This window comes from Scyliorhinus canicula, chromosome 1 (genome assembly GCF_902713615.1).
Source record: "Scyliorhinus canicula chromosome 1, sScyCan1.1, whole genome shotgun sequence".
Taxonomy (NCBI): domain Eukaryota; kingdom Metazoa; phylum Chordata; class Chondrichthyes; order Carcharhiniformes; family Scyliorhinidae; genus Scyliorhinus; species Scyliorhinus canicula.
Window position 1 is genome coordinate 70356261 of NC_052146.1, and position 22219 is coordinate 70378479.

Here is a 22219-nt window from a genome sequence, read left to right on the forward strand (position 1 = left end):
CTCCTCCTGCGCAAGGCTAAGCCTCATGAAGTTTAAAGTGGCATCATACCAGAACTCGAATGAACTGGTTCTTCCTGGAGGTGGAGGATAAATGTGAACGGTGCCAGGGAGGCCCAGCCAATGACGCCTACGTATTCTGGGCCTACCCCAGATAGTCGGGTTCTGGACAGCCTTCTTCAAGGCGATGTCAGTAATTGTGGGAGTGAGGGTGGAGCTGTGCCCCCAGTCTTCAGGGAACCTGACCAGCCAGAACTACATATGGGGAAGAGGGCCAACGCCATGGCTTTTGCTTTCCTAATCGCTCACCGGAGAATCCTGCTCAGCTAGTGATCAGCAGCACCACCCACAGCTGCAGACTGGCTGGCAGACCTGGCAGAATTTCTCCACCTGGAGAAGATCAAGTACACCATCCGAGAGTCGGACGGGGTCTTCCACAAAGTGTGGCGGTTATTCATCAGCCTGTTCAAAGACCTGTTCGAAGCCAATAGTGACTAGGAAGAAGGGGGGGGGGGGGGGGGGAAATATGACATTCAGCGTGAAAGGTGGTGCCAGGAAAGAGCCAGACTACCAAGTGGGGGATGGGGAGGGTATGTAAAATTTGTAAATAAGAAACATCAAACTGTGTAAATATGAGGTGCGCTATATGTTAAACTGTTACACTGTAAAAATTGGAAAATGCCAATAAAAATATTTTAAAAATATATTAAATGTAAAAGCCCATCTGGTTCACGAAATGCCCTTTAGAGAAGGTAACCTGCCATCCTTTGGACGATATGTGACTCCAGGTCAACAGCAATATAGTTAACTATGAAATGGCCCAGCCAGCCACTCAGTTCAATGGCAATCAGGGATGGGCAACAAATTCTGGTCTTGCCAGTGATGCTCACATCCATTAAAGAATAAACAAAAGTATGATTCTTAACTGTTGTCAGCACTAAATACCTAGACAGCATGGTAGCACAGTAGTTAGCACTGTTGCTTCACAGCACCAGGGACCCGGGTTCGATTCCCAGCTTGGGTCAATGTCTGTGTGGAGTCTGCACGTTCTCCCTGTGTCTGCGCGAGTTTCCTCTGGGTGCTCCAGTTTCCTCCCACAAGTCCTGAAAGATGTGCTGTTCGGTGATTTAGACATTCTGAATTCTCCCTCAGTTTACCCGAACAGGTGGCATAGTGTGGCAACTAGGGGATTTTCACAGTGACTTCATTGCAGTGTTAATGTAAGCCTACTTGTGACACTAATAAAGATTATTATTACTTCTCAAGATCTACTTTTTAAAAAAATTTCCAATTCAGTATGGCCAATCCACCTACCCTGCACATCTTTGGGTTGTGGGGTTACCCTAACCATGCAGACACTGGGAGGATGTGCAAACTCTACATGCAGTGACCCGGGGCCAGGATCGAACCTGGGTCGTTGGCACCGTGAGACAGCAGTGATAACCACTGCGCCACCTCTCAATGTCTATTTCAAAGCAACCATGTTAATTTACAATGCAACCACCGCACGGCCAGGCTTACTTACTCTAGAGATTACAGCATGCTTCAGTGACCATTGATGTCAAAGAAAATAGCTAAATGACAAGTAAGAAACCACTGCTTCTACTCTTGAGACAGGAATATAAAACTGAAACATGTGAAGAATAGTTAGTCAAAAATAGATTTGAAAAATTGATTATGGACTTGCATTAAATTTCAGATTTCCCTGAAAAACCTATGATAATAACTGCCTTGAATTTAAAATGCTTTCCCTCGTGCTTAAATTGCTACTTGGCCTTTTCCCTCTTTAGTTTTCTCCTTGAACTCCTGGAATTTTACATTTCTTCCACGCAGGCTTCTTGCCCTCATCCTCTCCATTCACCATTGGTTTAGCTGTATTTGCTGCACACTGTGGACCCTCTAACATTCTTCACCTTTCCTCCTATAAGAGGCTCCTTATTCTTTGATCAAGCGTGTCTCTAACATTCCCGTCATCAGCTAAACAAACATTGCTGTCTGATTACATCTAAAGTGTCTTGGGGCATTTTTCCAATTGAAAAACATGTCGCTTTCCCCATGTTTTAGGGCGGATTGAAACCAGAGAGAACTCACATCTAAAATATTTTTCTTGACAACAAGCTATTTTTGTTTGTCTTAGCTGTACTGGACATAAGCCTGTACCACTTTAAATAACAATCACACCTGCTGCTGGATCATGTAATTCATACAAAACGCACCACAAATTAGGTGAGCGTAATGCTTAGCCGTCAAGACCAAACTTTCACACCTTTGGTGGAAGCATTAGCCACGTGCATGTCTTTTAGGTCTGGGACCACTGTTGCAGAGATCTGATGAATTCACTATCCAACTCTATAACATGATATACATAGGAGCAGATTTTCCTGTTTATGTGCCTGGATCTATTTAATCTTCTGGGTACAGCAAAAGCAAGTAACACGTCGGGAGAAATGCACAACCCGAACAGGACTTTTGATCCATCAATTTAAATACAGAGGAGAACTTGCCATAATAACAGAAATACTGAAAATGCTCATAAGGCCTGTCAGCATCTGCGAGAGAGAAAGAGTTAACATTTCACGCTGAATATGACTTCCTCGGAACAAGAGAATCTGCACTACACATCCCAGCAATAATGTTTAACACAAAACCTTGAGAGCAATTTAATATTCTTGTTTCTAACAAGGTTCAATCTACTCCAGTAATACATCCCCACCATAGCAGTGCAATATCTGCAGTGTAGCTCAGATTTTGCCCAGTGCATAAAGAGAAGCTATACCTGGAAAGACTGTCCAAGGCTTCAATGAAGTTTTCATTCCCATCGTCTTTTTCTATGTTCTCAAGCAGAGAAGCTGCTGAATAAACGATGTCACTGGCAAGGAATTTGTTTTTAAACCCAAAATGCACACTGAAAGTCTGCACTCGGATATCCTTCATTCTGAAAATAAAAATAATGCCTCCATCACCAATGTGACAGTTACAAATGACTCTATCAACTAGCCTCCTAAGGTAGAGAACACTCAAAGGTTTTGAATGATGCTTTTGCTATCTGCTATCAATTCTTATATGCCCTCTACTGGAGAAATCAAAGGATGAACAGTTTACTACCACAGTATTAGTATAGAATCCCTACAGGACATAAGGAGGCCATTCGGCCTTTGTAGTCTGTACCAACCCTCTGAAAAAGCACCAACCCTCTGAAAAAGCATCGTACTTATGCCCAGTACCCAGCTCTATCCCCGTAACCCCACCTAACCTGCACATGTTTGGACACTAAGGGGCAATTTAGCATGGCCAACCCACCTAACCTACATATCTTTGGACTGTGGGTGGAAACCGGAGCAGCCAGACGAAACCCACGCAGAAACGGGGAGAAATTGCAAACTAAAATTAATTAACACTGTTTCTTTTCAGAATAAATTAATTATAAATGCTCAGTACTTTTTGTGAGGCTGCTTTTGCCTTTTGTACTATAACTGGTGCTGGAATAGCATCGCTAGAGAAAGACTTTTCAATTGTGTAGCACAATCCGAAGAACAGTACTTCCAACAATGTAGCACCCCCTCAATGGCACACCTATCAGCTCAGACATTGTGCTGAAGTCTGTTGGGCTTTAATCCACAATTTTGCAACTCAGAGGCAGGTATTACAAATTAAGCTGAGCTGACAATCATGCGATTGACTCTCCAAAGGCGCGTCACACAAGAAGTTCCAAATTCTTTACTTCTACTATTTAGAATGGCATAGACAAGAGGTGCATGGGAACACCATCAATTCCAAGTTACACACCATTTCCATTCGGCAATATATCATCATTCCTTCATTGTCACAACATCCTTATCTACCAGCTTTGTGAAAGCGCCTTTAGCACATGGACTGCAGTGATATAAAATAGTGGCCCACAACTGCCTTCTCAAAGATTTTTCATTTTAAATTTAGAGTACCCAATTATTTTTTTTCCAATTAAGGAGCAATTTAGCGTGGCCAATCCACCTAGCCTGCACATCTTTGGGTTGTGGGGGTGAAACCCCCGCAGACATGGGGAGAATGTGCAAACCCACACACGGACAGTGACCCAGGGCCGGGATTCGAACCCGGGTCCTCAGCGCCACAGTCCCAGTGCTATCCACTGCGCCACATGCCCCCCCCCCCCCTTCTCAAAGATAACCAAGGATGGGCAATAAATGCTGGTCTTGCTAGTGACAAATGTCCCAAGAAATAATAAATATAAACAGTGGTGTACTGCATAAAGAACAATTTGAGAATGTGAACCTGGCAATTGTAGTTCTGCAACCATCAACTCTGAAAGCTGCTTTTATTATCACTAGTAATGACTTCAGAGTGGGAGTAGAATGAAGAAGCTCGGTTTCTGATCGTGTGTGCAGTTCAGCACTGCTTAAACAATCAGAACTCAAAATTTCTATCTGTTTCTAGGTGCAGGAGAACCAATTGTTTCAACAATCCCCCAAGAAAGTACTCTCCAATAATCACTAAAATCTTCATCATATTTATCTATAATTCCAAGTGCAATACAAAGAAAGACACCCTCAACGATCCTGCTACTGTTCTTTCTAAAATTGTCTGCCCAGTGTGCAACCGGAAATCAATTCCCGTTTTCTATTCATCAGTTTGCAATCACTTTGGTGTTTGTGATTCAAAGTTTAAGGTTTTTTTGTTTATACCCAAACTTATTGGCCGATTCCTCAATCATTTCCCGTAAATTCTCCTTCAACGAGATGTCCATGGAGTTAAACTTCTGCCTGACCTGTTTCAAGGGGAATCTGCAACATAAATGAGAAAATTTATATTTAGATTTAACTAAACAAACCCAAGCCCAGCAGTTACATGGTCATTACTGTACAAACAGCGAAGAGAGGTCTAAAGGTAATATCATTGACTCCCTTTGTAAAGCTCAGATATGGGTGAGCCAGACAGACCAAGGACTCCTAGATCTGAATCTTCCTTTGCATTGTGCTCACTGAAATTGGGCTTTCCTCTCCTTGGGCCAGGGAGTAGAAAATGCCAGGAGTCCAGCTCCTGATCTCTGGCTCATGACTCTTGGCAAGAGAGACATGTGAATATTGAGTGAGCACAAGGTCAGATTCAGTTGTAAAGTCCGGTGCCATCAAAATAGCTCACCAACCTCGCAAATAAAACTGGCTACTTGGGGTGTTGGGCAGAGGGACTGTTTAGCACAGGGCTAAATCGCTGGCTTTGAAAGCAGGCCAGCAGCATGGTTCGATTCCCGTAACAGCCTCCCCGAACAGGCACCGGAATGTGGTGACTAGGGGCTTTTCACAGTAACTTCATTTGAAGCCTACTCGTGACAATAAGCAATTTTCATTTTCATTTCTTTATACATCACCTGCCAACTGTAGGAGAACCAGCAACCATGAAACAGGGTCCTGATACATACAATATAATAATTGCATTGTACTTAACACTGCTTGGAGAAGTTCAAACAAAAACATCATAGTTAGAAAATGGTCCTTTATTGCAAGCAACGTGGAACAGGTAAGCTATCAACCAGTCTTCTTAAAATTAATCATTACCGATACAGACCAGTAATTATTAATAGTTTTAAATACAAGTTATACAACATATATGATATATTACTTAAAGGTAAGGGGGTCGGTTTAGCTCACTTGGCTAGACAGCTGGTTTGTGATGCAAAGCCAGCAGCGCGGTTTCAATTTCCGAACCAGCTGAGGTTATTCTCAACCTTGTCCCTCGACTGAGGTTTGGTGATCCTCAGGTTAAATCACCAGCAGTCAGCTCTTCCCCTCAAAGGGGAAAGCAGCCTATGGATCATCTGGGACTATAGCAACTTTACCTGTATTACTTAAAAAATTAGGAATGTTAATTCTAATAATGCAGGGGAATCTCTCGCTCAGTATTCTATTGCAATAACATTTTGCAACCAAGAAGTTGGAAGAGTTGATTTACAAATTGCAATGTTTTTAATCAGTTTAGATCATAAATAAATAGGAGCAGGAGTGGGCGATTCAAATGATCATGGCTGATCTGATCGAGGCCATGTGCATTCGATTAACGGGCTGGAAGCCTGCTTCTCCAAGCACACATGATGCTCCGGCCCTCTTGGCCAGGATTCGTGCGGACGTGGATTGGCGCAAGATAAAACCCATTCCATCAATTATGTTTTCTAAATATATCTCAAAAAGATTCAGATTGATGGCGTATACAAAACATTACTGTCCAGGTTTAGCTGCAGTATATAATATTCCGTTGAAAGATTGAACCTAACAGCTGCTGTTATGGTTGCCATGGAGGAGATTTCATCTCCTAAATTTGCACTGCTTTGTTAGACTGGTAAAATTTGTCAAAGTTGCAGAATTAAGAAGCAATATGGCATAATTCCTTCTGTCCCAGCAGCCCCTGTAGAAATATAGTTTTGAATGATTAATGTCACATTCCCCGCAGTGTAATAGTTCAGTGATTTTATGCGTGGGTCTAGGGGATTGTATTCAGCACAACCTGTTAAGAAAGTATTATTTTTTTAAGACAGATCGGTGGATGTAAATCAAATGCATGAAGACGAGGGGGATGGCAGTGTTGGTTAATAATAGGAAAGTGGAGAGCAGCACGGTGGTGCAGTGGCAGCACTGCAGTCTCATGGCGCCAAGGTCCCAGGTTCGATCCCGGCTCTGGATCACTGGCCGTGTGGAGTTTGCACATTCTCCCCGTGTTTGCATGGGTTTCGCCCCCACAACCCAAAGATGTGCAGGCTAGGTGGATTGGCCACGCTAAATTTCCCTTAATTGGAAAAAATGGATTGCGGGTACTAAATTCCTACCGTCCTTATTGTGTTCTATTCAACTTATTGGGTTTCAAATATTTTTAATTTTCCAGTTCCTAATTTGAATGAATATCACAGTTTAGGGAAAGAAAAGTGAAAAATGCTCACCAACCAATCCCTTATCTTTTTTCCTGTCATGTCACACTTCATTTTTTTTGGAACGCAGACCGACTGCACTGAATCCAAAGATTCACCCGTAGCTCTTTAAACTCTTGCTGCTGTCTTGCAGCTCCCCCTCAGGTCCGCTCTTCTAGCTCTCACCACTGTTTCACTATTCCTACTCAGGCCCACTCTTTAAACTCTCGATAAAGGGGGATTTAAGGATTCACTTACCCCATGTCTGCAAGAAATTCCTGAAGCTTCTTCAGACCTTGCATGGACCACAGTTTAAGATTGGCATAGGTGTAACTGGAGTTGCACATACTTTCGTACAGTGTCCAATGCTGATACAGAGCCAGACGTAGGCTACAGAAGGCTTACAGTTAAGGAGGAAAAAAAACAACCAAATATTTAGAAAATTCAGGTCATAATGAGAGAATTACAAAATCCAGTCGCTTAACCTCCTACCAAGGAGCTGGAGTGAAAGTGAACTGACCACAGAGGCAAAGCATCTGAGAGTGACGAAGGCCACATTTACACTACAACTGCAGTATCAGCACAACATTTTGACTAAGATTTTGCAATCCAAATCCAGAATTAGCTCATCCTCTGTCAAGTGTCACTGGACCACTCATTCTCTCTCAATGCCTGCAAATTGACAGTAGAACCATTTATCATCACAGGACTACAAGTAATGTTACTAGAATCATGGGTCACGCATTGGTACCATCTCTCCCTTGAATTTTACATTCTGCGGCAATCAACAGATGGGAGCCTCTTACTCCATTTAACTGAATAAACCTTAATTAAAGCTATTATTTTTGTTCTCAGTCAGCTATTTTTTCTGTACTTCATATTTGAATACATCTTCTATGTAAGTGGCATATTAATTATTTAATTGTAAGCAGGTGGTGGGCATTAACTGAGATTGCACCCCCTAAAACTGCGGTTGTTGGGTTAGGTGGAGTATGGTTACCATGTGTAACTCTGTGAAAAAATATACAAAGTGTGCAAAGATTGGCTCCAGTTAACTCCTTCACCAACTGACTTTCTGGAATGGAACATTCTGCACCGAAACAAGTAGGCAGCTTATCCTATGAGCCCCTATTAAATCTTTGCAATTAAGAAAATCAATAATAAAATGGCCAATCCTGTTTGATACCTTCCTGTACATCAGTTGAAATCCTGAGGATAGCTTATTCAAAGGAAGTAAGCTTTGCCTCTGCTTGAAAATGCTGAATAGTTAAAAAAATATGAATCTTCACATCACTGACGAACAGCATAAGCACCAGGTCGCAATGTAGTATGAAGCCATTAGATGCAACTCCAGTAAAGTTGCATAATATGCTCCTTCACTGTATTGAAAATAATGGAAATAATTTGATTTCAGACCGACCAAAATAATAATGTTCAACTTAGTAACAGAGCATTGGGGCGCCGAGGACCCGGGTTCGATCCTGGCTTCGGGTCACTGTCAGTGTGGGATTTACACATTCTCCCCGTGTCTGCTGTTGCTCTCACACGCGCAACCCAAAGAAGATGTGCAGGGTAGGTGGATTGGCTATGCTAAATTGCCCTTAATTAGAAAAAAAGAATTGGGTACTCTAAATTTATAAAGAAAAAAAAACTTGCAACAGAGCAAATGTATTTTAAGAAAGCACAGTTGCTGCATTAGGATCACATTTTTTACATTACTGTACATTAGGTTATGGTATTAACTTTTTCATCTTTGTCTAATTGTTTTGTTCCATTCTGAGAATAAAGGATACTCATAGTCAAAGGAGATCCTCATGCAGTCAATAGAAAGTGTGTTCTCCTCGTCTTCATTGCGATGGTTGTGTCGTGAGACATGACGCTGCACAGTGCCAACGTCAGTCACATATTTTATGCTGCAGACCAAAAGATATGCTTTAATTTTATAACCAACAGAAAGAAAAGTCAAATTCAGAGGTTTCACACAAGCTTTGTCTCGTGTTGTTCGTAAAGCTTCCCAAAGCACTTTGCAGAAGTATATTCAGATAAGAGAGAGCACAAACAAGAGTGTGTTGGAAGGTTATGAGAGGGAATTCCAAACGTCAAGACCAAGGCAGCTGCAGGCAATGGTGGGGCAAAGAGTTGGGAACATCCAAGAGGTCAGAGTTGGAGGAATGCAATCTTTCCAAGTTTGTAAAGCTCTTTCAGATTACAGAGGTGGTGGTTTGGGGGCTGGGGGGCATGCTATGAAAGAAGAATACAAATCTCAGGATTATATGCTTACAGGAATCCATTATCTAACCTATCAATTACTGGAATAAATATGCATGTATTGGAAAACGTCTGTTGAATAAATGTATAATTAAAATAATGTGGGGGCATTACATCACAATCCTGAGCAATTGTGGGGGCATAAAAGGGAAGAGAAATACATTGTCCTTGTATTCTTCTTGTTGTCTCCTCCTCCACCACTAGTATTTTCATAATTAGGGGCTTTTCTTGACCATCGATTTTGAATTAAATAATCAGAATTACAAGATGCATTCCTTAAAAAGTTCCAGAGAAATTACTTAGCGGTTTTGAACATAATTTTCACAACTGCTAAAGTACTCACAGAATTCTTGCAGTATGCTGGCATTCTTGGCAATCAATGTTAATTAACCAGTTAATAATCTCAACTGAATTCCTGCAATTCTCACAGCTAATTCCTACAGAACGGCACGGTGGCACAGTGATTAGCACTGCTGCCTCACAGCTCCAGGGACTCGGGTTCAATTCCGGCCTCGGGTGACTGTCTGTGTGGAGTTTGCACTTTCTCCCCGTGTTTGCGTGGATTTCCTCCGGGTGACCCGGTTTCCTCCCACTGTCCAAAGATGTGCAGGTTAGGTGGATTGGCCATGCTAAATGTCCCCTTAGTGTCCAAAAGGTTCTGTGGGGTTACAGGGTTACGAGGATAGGGTGGCGGCGTGGGCTTAAGTAGGGTGCTCCTTCAGTGGGCCGATGCAAACTCAATGGGCAGAATGTTCTCCTTCTACACTGTAAATTCTATGATTCCTTTAAACTGCTGTAGAAATGGTTTAATAACTAATTTACAAATGTTATGTATGCAGCGCTAGGTGTATTAGAAATCTAATTCATTTAAAACTATTTTTCTGTTAGAACATAGAACAGTACAGCACAGAACAGGCCCTTCGGCCCTCAATGTTGTGCCGAGCCATGGTCACCCTACTCAAACCCACGTATCCACCCTATACCCGTAACCCAACAACCCCCCCCCCATACCTTACTTTTTAGGACACTACGGGCAATTTAGCATGGCCAATCCACCTAACCCGCACATCTTTGGACTGTGGGAGGAAACCGGAGCACCCGGAGGAAACCCACGCACACACGGGGAGGACGTGCAGACTCCGCACAGACAGTGACCCAGCCGGGAATCGAACCTGAGACCCTGGAGCTGTGAAGCATTTATGCTAACCACCATGCTACCGTGCTGCCCCAGAAGACATTTAGAGCATTCACTTTAAGGGGTCTAAATTCATCAAATAATTTAAATGATTTAAAAATATTCACTGCAGAAGATATGGTTAGTCCATAGTTTAATTCCGACATCTGGGTTCCAATTTTACCAAACTGATGGGATCAAAGGCTCAAAAGTGGCCAAAGATAGTTTAAAAAGAAATGGGAAGTTCACTGATGCAGCTGCAAATTCATTTTTCAATTTGAGTTAAGGTATATTGTTAGATACAATATTTGGACCTAATTAATGCAATGTTTAAATTGGGAATGCTCACTATTGACATTAGGTTTAAAAAATGTAGAAGCATTCCCGAACACTTACTGGGTGATTCTGTCATGTACCCACTGATCTGTCAAGCCAACAATAGCCCACCTGAAAAATGAGAGACATATATAACACATAATTATAGTTGGGAATAGGGTAAATTGTTTATTTTCTAATGCACAGCACTGGAATTCTCAGAAAAAAAGCGGTGAATTGACTAACAAGTTTTATTTAATAGAAAATCATTATGTGTAGGGATCTCTTACCACAACATGTCATTTGAATCCTTAGACATGATCCAGGCCAGCTCAAATATCACCATTGCAGACTGAAGGCAAGAAACAGAGACATTAATCAATCAATCAGTTATGGTTATCCATATTCAGTAAGAATCAACAAGGGTGTTATCACTGCTACCTCACAGCGCTGAGGACCCAGATTCCATCCGGCCCCAGGTGACTGTTCATGTTGAGTTTGCACATTCTTCCCATGTCTGTGTGGGTCTCACCCCCACAACCCAAAGATGTGCAGGGTAGGTGGATTGGGCATACTAAATTGTCCTTTAATTGGAAAAAAATTAATTGGGTACTGTTATTTTGAAAAACGCAAAGACCATCAGCACTGCAGATTGTCCTGACACCCTGGATATGGTCAATTTCAGCCTCACTTGATCTGGAATGGCAACACAAGTGAAATTAGATTTTATTTGAAATACCTGAGGTCCTTTGTTTAGCCCAATAAACTAGTCACCAGGTTTGTAACTTTAAAACCAAGTAACCTTCTATTATGCACAGTATTATAATTAAATGGTCAGAAAATGTAAATGACTATCTAATACTCCCTTCCCAACCCACACTTCCTAACTACCCCCAAAGACACACCCATCCACACCCCAGCTTCTAGGCTTGAGATGGTTTTCTCTGGCCAGATTGGCTACCTTTTGAGAGTCTGAGGGAGAGAGAGGGGTTATGGGCTGGATTCTCCAACTTTGAGACTATGTCCCAACGCTGACGTAGGAACGGTGGAGTTTTAAGACAGAAAAAATGGCGTGAAACGGCCATCGATCCTCCGTTTGGCTGGGGGCTAGCATCAAGGCAGCACAGAGCACCCGGCTCTAGCTGCCGACACGGCCCGGAGAATTGCCGGGTCTGTGGCCACGCATGCGCAAGGCGGCGGCCTGCAGTGGCCGTGCCATACAAAATGGTGCTGGCCGCTTGCGGACCCAGTCTGTGAAATAGCGCCCCCCCCCCCCCCCCCCCCCCCGGCCCATTCGCAATTCCCGGACCATCTCCCAACAGTGCCCCCCGCCCCGGGCAAAGTCCCCACTGCCCGCAGATCAGCCCTCCCCCGACTGTGGCGGCGCTGAACTGAGTCCGCAGCCGCCAAGCCGAGTTCCCAACGGATGAGACCATACGCAACTGACGCTGTTGGGAACACGGCCAGTCGGGGGAGTTGGCCTGAGGAAATGTCCTGATACTCTCCGAGATGCCACTTTGGCAGGGGCGGAGCACCGCGAAAGTGGCGCCGCCCCCCGATTCTCCGGGGATTCTTCAGCCGATGTCGGCATTGGCGCCCAGCGAATCCTGCCCTATGGGTCCACGGACCAAAAATAATAAAACCAAAGAAATGGAAAGAAACAAAATAACAGGAAGGATTTTTGCACAATGCACCAAAGAGTTGTTTAACCAATTTCCCAGTAGTAATGTTCCAAGACTTCTTTACGTTACACTTCAAAATATAATTCTGAACAATTTAAATTTTGCAATGATACAGCATCTCATGCAAAAGCATGACAAATGTGTTTTACAAAAAGAATTTATGCTGGAATAGTAACAATGACATTGTCAAACATGCGCAAATAGAGTTTAGCGATGTTTTACATAATTCTAGAAAACAACCCCAACCACAAAACCGACCGTTCCTCTGTATGCATTAAATGCATGTTTCGACTTATTGTGACTGTAAACCTTTTAAAAGCCTCTTAAAACTACTCTTTTCAGTTTGGTGGAAGGGCACCAATAGCCATGTTATCCATTTGTTATCTACATGCTATCCCTTGGCGACATTATCCATAGGTACAGCATTAGTTTTCACAGACACACTGGCGATACCCAACTCTACCTCGCCTCTTGACTCTGCTGTTTGTAAACGATCAAACTGCTTATTGTCATGATCTTGTCCAGCAATACCACTAAAATTAAGTTAACAATGCATTATAGGTTGCGAGACGTCCAGCAACAGGTAGAAATTCACCTAGATAGCAGCCAGTATTTTAAAAGATCCCAGTGAGATGAGTTCCTCCCAATAATGAGGTTAGAAGGCAGCTTAGGTAAGAATCTGGGGTGGGATTCACCGACCCCCCCGCCGGGCCGGCGTCAATCCCACCCCCGCCGTGTCCCGAATTCTCCGCCCCCCGAGATTTGGCGGGGGCGTGAATTGCGTTGTGCCGGTTGGCGGGCTCCCCGCGGCAATTCTCCGGCCCACGATAGGCCGAAGTCCCGCCGCTGACAGGCCTCTCCCGCCGGCGTGGATTAAACCACATATCTGACCGGCGGGATTGGCGGCGCGGGCGGGCTCCGGGGGGCGATCTGATCCCGGGGGGTGCCCCACGGTGGCCTGGCTCACAATCGGGGCCCACCGATCGCGGCTGGGCCTGTGCCATGGGGGCACTCTTTTTCTTCCGCCTTCGCCACGGTCTTCACCCCCTCCCCTGTGCATGCGCCGGTATGACGTCAGCAGTCGCTGACACTCTGGCGCATGCGCGGACTTACGCCAGCCGGTGAAGTCCTTTCTTGTCCCTCAATGTGAGGGCTTGGCCCCTAACGATGCGGCACCTTTGGGGCGGCCCGATGCCAGAGTGGTTCACACCACTCCAACGCACTGGGACCCCCCGCCCCGCTGGGTAGGGGAGAATCCCGATCCAGATGTGAATGGCTTATGAGTAGAATCAGTTTACAAAGATGATTGGGAAAATTAATGAGGAATATATATATGTTAATGTCTAGAGTCATGGAAGTCGAGAGAGACAGACAGCCAAATACGCCTAAGGCATAATCAAAGAGGAATAAACCTATAATTAGCCAGACCCTCAGAAGCACAGAGGCCAGCTAACACCTAGAAGGCTCAGAAAGCAGACAAGCCAATTTTCCAGCCAGCCCCCTAAAGACAGTTTTCTAGCTAGCAGCTGGAGGCCAGGTTTTACATGTAATAGTCTAAGTCTTGGATCCAAGGCAGTGCAGAAAACAGCATAAAGGCAGTTTTTCTGTTAAAAACGCAATTTATTCAAACTTGTATAAAAGTAGGTTACAGCAAATAAACACCCCGGGAAACATTCTTCCCACCAATCAACATAAGAACATAAGAACTAGGAGCAGGAGTAGGCCATCTGGCCCCTCGAGCCTGCTCTGCCATTCAATATCATGGCTGATCTTTTGTGGACTCGGCTCCATTTTCCGGCCCGAACACCATAACCCTTAATCCCTTTATTCTTCAAAAAACTATCTATCTTTACCTTAAAAACATTTAATGAAGGAGCCTCAACTGCTTCACTGGGCAAGGAATTCCATAGATTCACAACCCTTTGGGTGAAGAAGTTCCTCCTAAACTCAGTCCTAAATCTACTTCCCCTTATTTTGAGGCTATGTCCCCTAGTCCTGCTTTCACCCGACATTGGAAACAACCTGCCCGCATCTATCCTATCTATTCCCATCATAATTTTAAATGTTTCTATAAGATCCCCCCTCATCCTTCTAAATTCCAACGAGTACAGTCCCAGTCTACTCAACCTCTCCTCGTAATCCAACCCCTTCAGCTCTGGGATTAACCTAGTGAATCTCCTCTGCACACCCTCCAGTGCCAGTACGTCCTTTCTCAAGTAAGGAGACCAAAACTGAACACAATACTCCAGGTGTGGCCTCACTAACACCTTATACAATTGCAACATAACCTCCCTAGTCTTAAACTCCATCCCTCTAGCAATGAAGGACAAAATTCTATTTGCCTTCTTAATCACCTGTTGCACCTGTAAACCAACTTTCTGTAACTCATGCACTAGCACACCCAGGTCTCTCTGCACAGCAGCATGCTTTAATATTTTATCGTTTAAATAATAATGCTGTTTGCTGTTATTCCTACCAAAATGGATAACCTCACATTTGTCAACATTGTATTCCATCTGCCAGACCTTAGCCCATTCACTTAACCTATCCAAATCCCTCTGCAGACTTCCAGTATCCTCTGCACTTTTCGCTTTACCACTCATCTTAGATCCATCTGCAAACTTGGACATATTGCCCTTGGTCCCCAACTCCAAATTATCTATGTTAATACTCTACAGTATATACAGATTTTCCTCCTTTTTCACCCCCCCACCCCACCTTCACGCCAAACAGCTCCTCAAACACGGTCACAAACATCCCCCACCTTTGCTTGAACTCTGTTGCTGAGCCCCTTAACTCATACTTTATCTTCTCTAACCGCAGGAAGTCATACAGGTCACCCAACCATGCTGCTACCCCCGGTGGCGATGCCGACCGCCACTCCAGCAAAATTCGTCTCCGTGCAATCAGAGAGGCGAAGGCCATGATATCGGCCTTCCTCCTCTCCATGACCTCTGGCTTCTCTGATAGCCCAAATATCGCCACCAAAGGGTCCGGGTCTACTCCCTCCTCCACTATCCTGGCTAAGACCACGAACACTCCCGCCCAGAATCTTACCAATTTTTCACAACCCCAAAACATGTGCGCATGATTCGCTGGTCCCCGCCCACACCTGTGCTATCCCCTGAAAGAACCCACTCATTCTCACCCGAGTTAGATGCACCCTGTGCACCACCTTGAACTGTATCTGGCTCATCCTTGCACAAGAGGAGGTCTTGTTTACCCTTCACAGTGCCTCACTCCATACTCCCCAATTGATCTCCATTCCCAACTGTGCTTCCCATTTCTCCTTGATCTTCATCACCCGCTCGCCTCCCTGTTCCCCCAGCCACTTATATATATCCCCAATTCTTCCCTCCCCTTCCACATCCGGAAGCAGCAGTTGCACCAGCAGGGTGCATCCCGGCAATCCAGGGAACCCCCTCCAGACCTTTCGTGTAAAGTCCCTGACTTGTAGATACCTGATCTCACTACCCCTCGGCAGCTCTACCCTCTCCCTCAGCTCCTCTAGACTGGCGAACGCTTCCTCAAAATACAAATCCCTCATCTTGACCAGCCCCAATTCTCTCCACTTCCTGTACACACTATCCACCTCCCTGGCCCAAACCCATGATTCTCGCGCAGCGGCGTTAGCACCGACATCCCTTCCACCCTAAAATGCCTCCTCAGCTGATTCCATATCTTCACCGTGGACTGCACTACTGGGCTCCCTGAATACCTACTCGGAGCCATTAGCAATGCTGCCGTCACCATAGCCCTCAAACTAGACCCCTAACAAGATTCCTCCTCCATCCAAACCCACTCTCCCCGTGCTCCTTCCCACCACCGCCGCACCTTGTCCACATTCGCCACCCAATAATAATGAAGCAAGTTTGGCAATGCCAACCCCCCCTGCTGCCTCTGCCTCTGTAGCAGGGTCCTCCCCACCCATGGCACCTTACTCGCCCATACAAAGTCAGAGATGAGATTATGTCCACTTTCCGAAAAAAGGTCTTTGGTATAAAGATCGAGAGAGACTCAAAGATTAACAAGAACCTCGGGAGAATAGTCATTTTTACCACTTGGACCCTCCCCGCCAACGTTAAGTGTAGTGTATCCCACCTCTTAAGATCCTCCCTGGCCTCCTCCACCAGCTTTGTTAAGTTCCACTTATGGAGCCCCAGCCATTCCCTCGCTACCTGAATCCCCAAGTACCTAAACCTATCTCTCGCTACCGTAAATGGCATCCCCTCCTAAATTAGCCCGCTGTGCCAGCTCATTCACCGGGAATACCTCGCTTTTCCCTACATTCAGCTTGTATCCCGAAAACCCTTCAAACCTCCCCAACAGGCCCATAATCCATCCCACATTCTCCAACGGATCCGAAACATACAGCAGGAGGTCATCGGCATTGAGTGACACCCGATGCTCCCTCTGTCCCCTCATTACCCCCTGCCACTTTGCCGACCCCCTAACAGCCATCGCCAACGGCTCTGTGGCCAGCGCAAACAGCAGCAGCGACAGCGGGCACCCCTGCCTCGTACCCCTGTGTAAGCCGAAGCTTTGTGAGCTCATATCATTCATCCTCACCTTCGCTCTTGGCGCCACATACAGCAACCGCACCCATGCCACAAATCTCGGCCCAAACCCAAGCCTTCCCAAAACTTCGAACAAGTACTGCCACTCCACCCGATCAAATGCTTTCCCCGCGTCCATGGATACCACCACCTCTGGTACTAGAGCTCTCGACGGATTCATCACCACATTCAACAGCCGTCTCATATTACCCGTGAGCTGCCTGCCCTTCACAAAGCCTGTTTGATCTTCTGCAACCACCCCCTGGGACACAATCCTCCATCCTCCCCGGACAACAACTTAGCCAATACTTTCACATCCGTGTTCAATAGTGATATGGGTCTATACGACCCACATTCCACGGGATCCTTTCTTTTTTGGGGATTAGTGTGATTACTGCCTGCTTCATCATCTCCAGCAACTCCCCCTTCTACAGTGCTTCATGAAACGCCCCCAACAGGTGCGGTGCCAGGTCCGCTGCAAATTCCTTATAAAATTCTGCCGGGTACCCATCCTGCCCAGGGGCCTTCCCCGACTTCATACCCCTGATACTTTCCAGCACCTCTCTCAGCCCCAGGGGCTTCTCCAATGCCTGCTTCCTCCACCTGGGGAAATTCCAGCTCGTCCAGAAACCGCCCCATTGCCCCCTCCTCTCCTCCTGGGTCTGCCTCAAAGTCCCTGGTAATACTCTCTAAATGCCTCATTTATCTTCTCTGGCTCTGACACCACATCCCTAGCCCCAGTCCGCATCTTCAATATTTCCCTGGACGCAGCCTGCCTCCGCAGCTGGTGCGCCAGCATGCGGCTCGCCTTCTCCCCATACTCGTATTGCACCCTTCTTGCCCTACGCAGTTGCCCTACCGCCCTCCCCGTTGTCAGCCTGTCAAATTGCCCCTGCAACTTTTTCCTCCCCGCCAATCCCTCCGCATTTGGCACCCTCGAATATTCCCTGTCCACCTCCACTATCTCGCTCATTAGACGGTCATGTTCCGCCCTCCTTTCCTTATTCGCACGAATCGTAAATGAGATAATTTCTCCCCAGACCACTGCCTTCAGTGCTTCCCAAAAAATGCCTGCCGACACCTCCCCATTCTGATTGAACTGCACATAATCGCTAACCGCACCTTCTCACAAAAACCTCCATCCGCCAACAACCCCGAGTCAAACCTCAACCCCGGCCTCTGCTTTCGTCCCGTACTGAACCGAATATCCAGCCAGTGGGGTGCATGGTCCGAGATAACTATCCCCGCATACTCTGCCCCCTCCACTCCGACCAAAATCTCCCGACTCTCTACAAAGTAATCAATCCTCGAATACACCTTATAGACGTGTGAAAAGAAGGAATACTCCCTTCCCCCAGGTTCTGAAAGCGCCATGAATCCACCATACCCATCCTCTCCATAAACCCCCCAGCTCCCTTGCCATTCGTACTCTACCCATCAACCTGGGGCTCGATCTATCCACCCTCGGCTCCAGGACACAGTTAAAATCTCCGCCCATGATCAACTGGTACGTGGCCAAATCCAGGATTGCTGCCAGAAACCCAATCAGAAAAACCACACAAACACAATTTGGGGCATACACATTTCCCAACACTACCGGTGCCCCTTCCAATACCCCACTCACAATCACATATCTCCCACCTGGATCCCTCACCTCCTTCACACTCAAAAATCCCATTATTTGGCTCATTAAAATCGCCACACCCCTTGATTTCGAATCAAACCCAGTGTGCAAAACCTGCCCAACCCTCCCCTTCCTTAACCTAACCTGCTCCTTCACACGGAGGTGTGTCGGCTGCTTTCAAGCTCCTGAGGTGTGCGAACACCTGCGACCTTTTAACCGGCCCATTCAGTCCCCGGGCGTTCCACGTTACCACCCTTACCGGAGGCTTGCGCCTCCAATCCCCTCTACCATCCATCATCTTCCCCACTTCACTCCTGCCCCTTTAATTCCACTCTGTACCTAGCCCATCCCAGGTGGCCCCTTTCTCTGCCCTTAACCATGTCATTTTTCACCCCCCTCCCGCTTTTCCCTTTCTTTCCCCCGCCAATCCCTGGCACCACTTGTGGCCTTCACCCCAACCACCTCACTTCCATTCACCAGCATAACCTGCTAGCGCGGCTGCCCCTGCCCAAAGGCACAACCTAATTACCACCCCCTCCCTCCCACCCCTCAGCTCAAAGAAGGCAGCCTCCTGCTGGCCTTACCCTCCCCCACCCAAACAAGGACTTGCTGAACTCCAGGCAGCCTTCTCCAAAAGCAAACAAACAGATGTTAAACACAAACAGTCCCATAAAACAGGAGCGGGTATGGGAACATCCATCCCCACATAAACTTTTCACCTCTCCAACTCCTTAAAATCTCAACATTGAACAGAACCACCCCCCCCCCCCCCCGCCCCCAACAAGAAAGGCGAAAATTCCCCAATCCCGACACCCACTTCAAACATGCTCCCGACCATTACATAGTGCAAGCATCTCGGTTCCCAAGCATTGCCCACTCCGTTCTCCCCCAGTTTATGCTCCTTAATTAAGTCTTCGGCCGCTTCTGGGGTCTCGAAGTGATACTCCCAGCCTCCAAACGTCACCCATAATTTTGCCGGGTAGAGCACCCCAAACCTGATCTGCCGCAGGTACAGCACCGCATTGGCCTTGTTGAAACCTGCCCGCCATTTTGCCAACTCGGCTCCGATGTCCTGATAAATCCGGACGTTATTTCCCTCCCAGTCGCAGCTACAGTCCTCCTTGGCCCACCGTAGAATTTTCTCTTTCTCCACAAATTGATGAAGCCTCACGGTCACCGCCCGCGGTGGCTCCCCAGCTCTAGGCTTCGGCCTCAGAGATCTATGCGCTCGGTCCACTTCAGGTGCCTTATCCTGCATCCCTTGTGCCACCAGCCCCGCCAGCATCCTCGAGACGTACCTCGTGGCACTCACACCTTCCACTCCTTCAGGCAGGCCCACTATTCGCAGGTTCTGTCTTCTCGAGGTATTTTCTTGCTCCTCAACCTTTGCCCTCAACGTCTTACAAAGGTCTCCTGGGAGCCCCACCTCCGCCTCCAGAACCACCACACGATCGCTGTGGTCCAAGATCATTCCTTTCTCTCCCGAATCTGTGACCCTGCACCTCCAAATACCTCTCCGTCCGCTCCAAAGTACTCTTCAGGGGTACCACAGCTCCTGCAATGCCCTTTGCATGATCCTCATGCATTTCTTTCCTCTGCTTATGGAATTCCTCCTTGATAAAAGTCATCAGTTCCTGTATCTGAGGCTTTCCAGCTTGCCCCTCCCCCGCCTGCATGCTAGAAGAGTAGAGCAGTGCTGTTCATGTGTATTGTCTAATAGTCTTAATAACTGTTTCACAACGACTGGGCTACTTATTATCACTGCGGTTTCACTTGTCTCCTCAGACCAAAACAAAACTCTTATAAGGATCCTTCTCTTAATCCCTGTCTGTCCCTTGTTTTTCCTCTTTAATTTATGCTATTCTGCTATTTCAATTTCTGTACCAGGGCAATTACTGAGACCTATGCCTTTAAGATGGACTTTATCTATGGAATTCCCTGCCCAGCGAACCAGTTGAGGCTCCTTCATTAAATATTTTCAAGATAAAGATGAATAGTTTTTTGAAGAATAAAGGAATGAAGGGTTATGGTGTTCAGGCGGGAAAGTGGAGCTGAGTCCACAAAAGATCAGCCATGATCTCATTGACTCTGGGTCACTGTCCATGTGGAGTTTGCATATTCGCCCCGTATCTGTGTGGGTTTTGCCCCCACCACCTAAAGATATGCAGAGTAGGTGGATTGGCCACGCTAAATTGCCCCTTAATTGGAAAAAATAATTGGGTACTCTAAATTTATTTTAAAAAACGACATTGGAGCAAAAACATCAGCCACAAAACTCTTAAAAAATTAGCGCAATTTGTGCCTAGATAGCTAACCTGTCTTTCCGATAAGATGTTGACATCTTCTCTCGCAGGTGGATGTAAAAGACCCCATAGCATTATTCAAGAGTGTGCCAGGGCAGACATCCCACATATCTGTTTTTGAATTAATTGGATGTCAGCCATCACCAGCTGGGCCAGCATTAATTGCCCGTCCATTTGAACTGAGTGGCTTACTATTTCAACCACATTGCTGTGGATCTGGAATCACAGGTAAAAGACATCTGCGAACCAGATAAGTTTCTACCGTGATTGAAAATGATTTCATTCCAGACATTTTAATGAATTAAAATCTCACCATCTGCCATGGTCCCCAAAACATTACCCATTAATCATCCAGTGACAATACCACTACGCCTCCGCCTCCTGGCTAATATTTATTCCTCAATGAGAAACATATGTTAAATTGTAGAAGCTTGATGTGTGCAAATTGCCTGTTACTTTTCCTGAATTACAACAGTAATCACACTTCAAATGTATTCAATTGGCTGCAGAGTGCTTTCAGATCACCTAAAAATTAGTTTAGAAAAGAAAATTTCAGAGTGTGAGAAACTGGGCTTAGATTCCTCCAGTTGAGGAATAAACATGATGGACTGAATGGCTACATTCTGCAATGCAATTGCTTTGACTCTATTTAGAGACAACATCATTTAGAGACAGGATTTGCAATTGTGTTCTTAAAAGAAGTGCTGGTTTCGGAGATAGGACATATTCAGTGCTTTGTAAAACTAGGCCTAGTAAAGAATATATTTGAAAAGTATGGTAACCTTTAACCATAGTTAACGATGAGCCAAACGTATTTCTTTAATTTTCAAAGCAAACAGAAGAGGCTAAATAAAGGAAATTGCAACATAGAACCCCTTACAGAGAAGATGTGGTGGTATGTGGCTCAAAAAGGTGTAATGTTTGGTTTGTTCCACTACCAAAATGTGGGACATGTACAATTCGACACTTGGGTTAAATGACCATTTCCAAAAGAATTATTAATTGAAGAGGTGAGTATTCAAATTTATTTGCAGGCCAAAATCTCTGGGTCAAAATGAACAATGAACACTTTTGGGATTTGTAGGATTCCAGCATTCCACTCACTTTCAAACAGTGCAAAAGTCAATAATATTTAATGAAGGACCTTGAACCAAGTCTCATTTTTAAGTGACTGAAGCGTTTATTTTTCAACAAACCTATATTATCACAGAAACATATCATAGAATTTAAAATGCAGAAGGAGGCCACACGGCCCATCGAGTCTGCGCCGGCCCTTGGAAAGAACACCCTTACCCAAGCCTACACCTCCACCCTATCCCCGCAACTCAGTAACCCCACTTAACCTTTTGGAAACTAAGGGGCAATTTTAGCATGGCCAATCCACCCAACCTATACATCTTTGGACTGTGGG

The 22219-nt window shown here is 45.6% G+C and overlaps 1 protein-coding gene across 1 annotated transcript in view; it reads right to left on the reverse strand.

Annotated features, from left to right (window-relative positions):
* Positions 1 to 22219, reverse strand: part of cdc45 (CDC45 cell division cycle 45 homolog (S. cerevisiae)) — a 116229-nt gene that overhangs the window by 46645 nt on the left and 47365 nt on the right. Inside the window, exons 8-13 of the mRNA XM_038792973.1 lie at positions 10934 to 10995; positions 10725 to 10775; positions 8680 to 8799; positions 7145 to 7276; positions 4677 to 4775; positions 2774 to 2932 (exon numbers count right to left, since the gene is read on the reverse strand). Of these exons, the coding sequence (XP_038648901.1) occupies positions 2774 to 2932; positions 4677 to 4775; positions 7145 to 7276; positions 8680 to 8799; positions 10725 to 10775; positions 10934 to 10995 (623 nt within the window). The remainder of the gene's footprint in view (positions 1 to 2773; positions 2933 to 4676; positions 4776 to 7144; positions 7277 to 8679; positions 8800 to 10724; positions 10776 to 10933; positions 10996 to 22219) is intronic.